At 39.6% G+C, this 7,660-nt stretch overlaps 1 protein-coding gene across 1 annotated transcript; it reads left to right on the top strand.

Moving 5' to 3' along the window:
- Window positions 3,652–6,741, top strand: MC4R (melanocortin 4 receptor). Its single transcript, XM_021387929.1, has one exon. It carries the CDS (start codon window positions 5,459–5,461, stop codon window positions 6,452–6,454), a length of 996 nt encoding a protein of 331 aa, XP_021243604.1. The 5' UTR covers window positions 3,652–5,458; the 3' UTR covers window positions 6,455–6,741.

The following is a 7,660-nucleotide window of genomic DNA, read 5'->3' as shown; positions in this document are numbered from 1 at the left end:
CACAAGATGTATAATAAGAATGTTATAAATGGAACAGTACCAGGAATTTGGTTTACAAGTAAAGACTGGCATTTCTATAGCCATAGAGATTAAATGCAAACCAGCTGGATGGAAATATAGGTCCCATAACTATAAACCACTGGGAATGTGAATTTACAATACTGAATTACTGAACAATGGATAGTTCTTCTGCATCAAGTTGCTCACAAACTATGGTTTCTGTAGAATTAATGTTTTCTTTGATCAGACTTTTCCAGACCTAACTGCGTGTTATTTTCTCAGCCCCAACCCTCAACACTAAAGGGTTTTAGTCCCCCAAACTCTGCAAGCAGAAGCCTTTTAGGACACATGCCATCTGGTAGTACCGAATGATATACACACTGGAGTCAGGGCCCTGACCACAGCTGCTGGTATCTTCCTTAATTCCGACAATAAATAATCCTGATTTACAGAGGCTCTAATCAATTGATTTTAAACCTGTTAATCTTTTTACACTTGTCTCACCAGTCACTTTATGGTATGAATTTAAGAAGTAGGTGCATGGCTTATTCATTGGAATATAACAGCACTGCCACCCTCTGAAGAAAATGGACTGGAATAGAAAACTTTAGTTATTAGTACCTTTCCATATCACATTAACAGTAGGTTATACCCCTCACTCTCAGGACTTTTCTGAAAGACTGAACTAACCTAATGTCATCCAAAACAGCAAGTTTTTTTTTTGTTTTGTTTTGTTTTTTGCCACTATGCAACCTTGAGCTATCTCTAAATGATGTTTTGAAATTTTTTCTATCTTGGTTCTCTGCTTCTCATTCGACTATAATGAGACATAGCATTTTCCAAGCTTTCATGGCTAGACAGCTGAACTGACTAAATAGTTTTTTTTGATAGCATAAAACGCTACTGCACCTCTCACACTGAAAAACACTGAATAGCATTACAGAAGAAAACCAAATATGATAAACTAAAAAAGCAAAGCTCATTCTTAAGTTCATAATATAAAATTATATAATGATCTGAAGTGAGAGAAGCAATGACAGTGCTGAAAGCTGCTCTGTTTAGGATGATATAGGGAGTGAAGAAGAGCATGTAATTGTTATAAATATTTCCTTTGTTGTATTTGTACACAAAGACCATGGGAAAAAAAAAAAAGGAAAAGGCCAGATTAACAGCTTATTTTTTGGCATAAAACAAACTGAGGAATTGACAGTTTCAAGATTATTGCCTTTTGTTTTGCTGAACTGGATGAAGAGCAATTTTTAATTTATACTTAATCCTTCATGCTGGTCCATGGAGAGCTATTTCGAGACAAATACCAACACGAAGCAGATTCTAGAATCTTTTATACAAAGTGCTTCTGATGAATATGAACAGACAAGTACCTGAATGTAAAAGCAAATAAGAGAAAATTGATTATTTGGGAGAGAGTGGTTGGGAGGGAAAACACTTGGACAAGGATAGTGACTACTGCATTGACTACATATTAATGATCTCCATGATCACAACAGTAATTGCCTAAAGTTGAAGTGAGATCAGATTTAAATATTTAAGTGCTCAAAGCCCCAGAACTCATGGAATTTTAATGGGAAATTTTCCACTCACACATTCACAGCATAATCAAGTAGGTGGAAATGTTTTATTTGCCAGTGGAATGTAAATTTCACTGCTTTTCGGTGGCCAGATTGGCTAAGTTGTTTTTTGAATTTGTTCATACAAACAGAAAGAATCATAATTTATTTTTTATAGTACTTTTTTTTCTGGGTAGTAACATTGCACATAGACTTCTCAAGTTCTGTGCTGCAGAAGTAGTGACCTACCATGTGAATTTTCTTTGCTGTATGCAACAGGCATCACCGTTATATCATTCAAAACCAGTATTAGTTCTCTGTATTTCTTGTGTTCTAGGATAGCATCTGAAGTTTGTGATAGCCAGTTCTGTACTGATACACATCTTTATGCTTGTGTCAGACTCGATGGAAAATAATACTGTTTTGATAATCTGCTTCCTTGGCTCTTCCTTCTAATGAGTTTCTTACAGTTTCCCCTCTGTTTCTGTGGACAGACACTGAAATAGTAAATCTCATCTCTGTGCTTGAGCAGCATGGACATAGGATTAAAATATTCTCAGACCTTGAGCAGGGAAGTGACTACCTAAATCACTTTACCTTTATTTTAATTTTCCAGTGGGCCAATACAGTCTGATTCTGACTCGTCTTCTTTATCTTTATTGGGATTTTATGTACTTGATGACTCCAATTAAGTGTTTCTTCTGACTTTCAAAAGGAACTGTCATACAATCGCTCAACTTTTAAAAATGTTGTGAGGTAGAGATGATGGTAACTCTATCTGGAGGGTGGATGTTGGAGGGTAGGTGGAAATGGAACATAGGACAAGGATAAATTATGTAGCGAGAACTCTTAAAATTGACATTTTGAAAGACTAGTTAAAATAATATCTTTTATCCTATGATTCCTTGTTATATTGAAGTGGGAGGCCAGTATCAAATCTTCATTGATGTTTCATTTCACCTAAGCACTGGAGCTTGTGTTAATATATAACCATAATTTGTTTATCGTTTTCTTCAGACATTGCAGTTTTCTTATGGTATTGAAAATTGCATCACCTACAATACTTGCAAGAAATTTTAGCTCAACTTTGCTTTTTAAAATTTAAGAAACAGTTTTAGTATATTACTCCTGTTATCCATCACTAAAAAATCTTAATACACTTTCGGGGACGACAGAATGAAGTTCCTTTGAGCTTTTTAGAATTATATGGTTTTGGTTTTGCTAAGTGGGAACCAGAGGCATATATCCATTTTCTTCCATAGAAATATTTAGACATGCAAATATTTTTTCTCATTTAAAGAAGTACTCGTACGACACATTTTGCCTTCTAGTCAGAGAAAGGTAATGATTTATTTTTACATTTACTCTCTGGTGATAGCTGGAGATGAAAACAGAGATAATGTGCAGTGAAATGGAAGAGCCAGAAGAAGGAAACAGAACAATGTCTCCTGGAGGCAGCTCCTGTCTGCTCTTGCCATCCTCTACTGCTCTGGGTCCACCAAAGCCAGCCAAGGGTAGAAGCCCCTGTGCTGTGGGCCACACAAGGAGGAGTGGTGAAGGAAGGGATACTGAGCAGCTGCCTCCCTAGTGTGCCTTGCAGATGACAAACTTCTGGCTGCAGGTGCAGAAAAATGCATTGTCTGGAGAGATGCTGCTCTCACACATCAGTCTTTCTTTAAATTGTTGTCTCTGCTCTCCCACTGTAGCTATGCCCTTAAGGGTTAGGTACACAAGTCCTATCTGTAGCAGGAATTACAGCTACTGGGCCAGGAACCAGTAGCTAGATAGTAAATCTTTTTGAGTCCTGGTTTGCATTATGTCTTGGTAGGAAAGTAAATACTGCCCTCTCAGCAGCAAACTGTTCTTTCATTGCAAGGATGTGTTGCTGGTGAATGATGTTTCCAAACTATAAACATGGGATTTCTCGCGCCTCAAATTTTTCTGTTTGTCTTGAGTGTTTATGTTTCAGCTCTGTGAAGTAATCTATATGGGGGAGGTCCCAGAAGTAATTGGCCAAGGCTTTTCTTCTGATACAAATCTTAGTAACCATTGATCTTTAGCAAATCCAAATATGAAAGTAAAATTGTGCTTCATTCTGATGCTGGGCTGTTGAGTACAGATAGCTGTGCTTCCACAAGCATGCTATATTCCTGTGTCTCTTTAGCTGTTCATTTGGAAAATGGCTAATGCATGAAAGATGAAAAATGTTTGTGAAGAAAACAGATTCCTGCACTCCAGATACAGATGTCTCCATACCCTTTCTCTTAGGCAACTGGAAATAATCATTCAAACCACATCATTGCACTCAGGTGTAACAACTGACTCTCCTATAAGCTTCTGTAACTTTAAAATCCACCTATACGTTAAGCTTCTTTTCCTATAGTTGGTTTTCAGTCTTTAATTGCACTTCTTGAAACACTAAAACAACTTTCGTCTCTGTTTCTTTCTATTTATTTGACATTCTACTCCTCCTTCTCAAGGGCTTTACCTTGGCAGGCTGCACACAAGCTGACTTTCAGCTCATGTCAGGTAACCACAGGGACAGACATTTGGATGGATTTTACTAGATTTATTCATGACTTGTTGCCATTACCTGTGTCTGAGCCACATTTCCCACAGGCTACAACATTGTCTCCTGTTGCTTTCCTTCATCTGTTCTAAGTACTGCCTGTTTGTTTTTTTTTGTTTGTTTGTTTGTTTTTGTGTGTGTGCAGCATTCTAATTCCTGATGGTGACAAGGCTTCAGGATTCAACTCTATTACCTTTTCCTTCATGGAAATAAGATGAAGAAGTGTATTACCTGGGATAAAATTATTTTCTTTAGGAAAATTTATCACGATAATCAAGTCTTTGGCCTCCTTGCCCTATTTTTGGTCATTGGATGGACTCCATTCCTTAAAAATTACAGCAGGCTTAGCCAGTAAAATGCAGCCTTGCAACGCCATGTCTTGCAAGTGGACAGCTGAGGCACAGAAAAGTTACCGATGCATAGGAGGTCTGAGAGAGAGAAGCAGGAGGGGAGAAATATTCCCTTGCTTCCAAGTCCCTTCTCTATCTTGCCAGATACACAAAGCAAAGCAACTTTATGCCACAGAAGAGGCAAAATTAAATCACAGCAAATCACAGTCTGAAAAATAAAAACCCATCAGTTCAACTCAGGAAATTCTGCAAGACTGGTAGTACAGTGCTGTAAGGTTGCTAATACAAAATCAGTATTAAAATATTATTCTGAAAAGTTAAGAAGGAAGATAGATCTCTTGTAGCCCCTCTGCTTGCCTGTTGCTACTGGAAGCTCGCGCAGCAACCAAGTCTGCAGTACCGTGTGATGTTTCAGAGAGGCTCAGAATCAGCAACCCCTCGACTTTCTGCAGCGCCGAGTCCCATTGGCTGGAAGGCAAAGCAGAGGCGGAGAGTGCCGAGTATTTTTCTCCACACACCATGAAGCAGGCAGCCAGCATGCACTGCCTGACAGCGAGACTGGTGCTTGGAGTTTGAAATTAGTTTCTGCTCGGCAGCAGTCACTTGAGCATTTTACATTCACCTCTCAATGGAAGGGTTAAAAAAAAGACCTGCAGCATAACAGTGAACTAAGCAAGATATGAACTTAGAGGAGAATCTGATACAAACTTCCAGACTGTTGGGACTCAGTGATACAGATCACCGAGATGAATGCGATGATGATCAGAATCTGCATCTGTGAGAGAGCAAACCAGCATTTCTGAGTTTGACACCGTATTTTACAACAGCAGACGAAGTGCTCTGAACTACTGTCTGCCTCGGTGCTGCCTTATTTTTCTTTTCCTCCCAAACTGAAAAGCAAAAGGAGGATTTCAGAGGAATGCAAAAAGGACAGTTTTAAAAGCAGGAAGCTGAAAGGGGTTCTCCTTAAGATGAATTTCACCCAGCATCGTGGGACACTCCAGCCTCTCCATTTCTGGAATCACAGTAATGGACTGCACGGGGGTGCCAGCGAGCCCAGTGCAAAGGGCCACTCCTCAGGAGGCTGCTATGAACAACTCTTTGTATCCCCTGAAGTGTTTGTGACTCTGGGCATCATCAGCTTGCTGGAGAACGTCTTGGTCATTGTGGCAATAGCCAAGAACAAGAACCTCCATTCGCCCATGTACTTCTTCATCTGTAGCTTGGCAGTGGCTGATATGCTAGTGAGTGTATCTAATGGATCAGAAACTATTGTCATCACGCTGCTAAACAATACAGACACAGACGCACAGAGCTTTACCATAAACATTGACAATGTTATTGATTCAGTGATTTGCAGTTCCCTGCTTGCATCAATTTGCAGTCTCCTCTCAATAGCAGTGGACAGGTATTTTACTATCTTTTATGCCCTCCAGTACCATAATATCATGACGGTCAAGCGTGTAGGGGTCATCATCACATGCATCTGGGCTGCTTGCACTGTCTCAGGCATTTTGTTCATCATTTACTCTGACAGCAGTGTTGTCATCATCTGCCTTATCAGCATGTTCTTCACCATGCTCATTCTCATGGCATCCCGCTATGTTCACATGTTCATGATGGCTCGGATGCATATCAAGAAGATAGCAGTTCTTCCAGGGACTGGCCCCATTCGCCAAGGGGCCAACATGAAAGGGGCCATCACTCTCACTATACTGATTGGAGTTTTTGTTGTGTGCTGGGCCCCGTTTTTCCTGCACCTCATTTTCTACATCTCCTGTCCCTACAACCCTTACTGTGTGTGCTTCATGTCCCACTTTAACTTCTACCTCATCCTCATCATGTGCAATTCCATCATTGATCCACTTATCTATGCATTCCGGAGTCAGGAGCTCAGGAAAACATTCAAAGAAATTATCTGCTGCTGTAGCTTGAGAGGGCTTTGTGATTTGCCTGGCAAATATTAGACTGAAGTGGATACGTTACTGTGTACTCAGCATACAGCACAGTTTTCTGAGCCATTAGAATCTCTTTTTTCATCAGAACTCGGGTTACATGTTTAAGAGCTAACACCTCTTTCTCTCTCTCTTCCCTCTCATCTTTGTATTCCATTCATGTGTAATTCATATTTCTGTGCAGTGTTTGTGATGTCTACAGTTTGTAGTTTGTTTGGCTGGGAAGAGAAAAAAAAGTAGCACTTCAAAGCAGTTTGTAAGTGAGTAAATAAATGTAATGTTGATTGTGAAATACTAACAAATATGAGCAGCTGTATGTTCCAACTGCTGACAAAATAAAAAACTTGCCTGAGTTACAGTACATATTGGTTGATAACGTTCCTTATTCTGCTGAAGTAATTATAGCTGTTCATTACATTGTGTACAACTTAAAATAGAGCTGATGCTTCTCTATTAGTGGATTAAAGGTTCCCTAGAATGAGGAGGCAAATTTTTCATGAAGATTACTGGAATCAAGGAGTTGTGTTCATTTATTTTATGTGCTTTTCCTCCTACTCTAAAAACAGCAATCCTGTTCTTTGTTGCAGCTATTGCCTACAACAACAAGATTTTTCAAACGCTTGCTAGCCAGACAACTTAAAGCTCGTTTTATTTTGGTTTTCAATATGATGATTATTGTGTGTCTGAAAGTACCTTTTCACAAAATTGAGATAGCTCCCTGGAGCACCAGTTAACACTGGATATATTTAATAGGCTGGAATCCAGATAGACTGTCACCCTCCATTCACTCATGAAGCAGGTGCAGTACTAACCCTGACAGCGCTGGCACCTGTGTAAAGCTTTACAGAGAGGTTCAGCTGATGATAATGAAGAAGGGATGATGGTCTTAACATTTAGTCCTTATTCTAGTGTTCTGTGGGGAACAAGGACTCTGTGCTTCAGAAGAAAATACAGCTTTCCTAGAAACAAGTTGCTCTGTTCTGAAGCATTATATTACTAGGTGAGATCCACAAGTGAGAGTAGGTATCAACTTGCCATGACCACCTCAGGCACTACTGTGGACCACAGAATCTTGTGTGGGCAATACTGTCACACGGAAGGTCGGCAGTCTGACAAGTGTCTAGATCTATGCTCTTTATCAGGAAGCCCTGTATGTTAGTGCTGCTTGAGGACAGTTCACCTTTTCAGACATCTAATTTAGATGTTTAATAAGCACCT

This window comes from Numida meleagris, chromosome 2 (assembly GCF_002078875.1).
Source record: "Numida meleagris isolate 19003 breed g44 Domestic line chromosome 2, NumMel1.0, whole genome shotgun sequence".
Classification (NCBI taxonomy): domain Eukaryota; kingdom Metazoa; phylum Chordata; class Aves; order Galliformes; family Numididae; genus Numida; species Numida meleagris.
The sequence above is the reverse complement of the archived record's forward strand: the minus strand, read 5'-3'. Positions and strand labels throughout refer to the sequence as shown.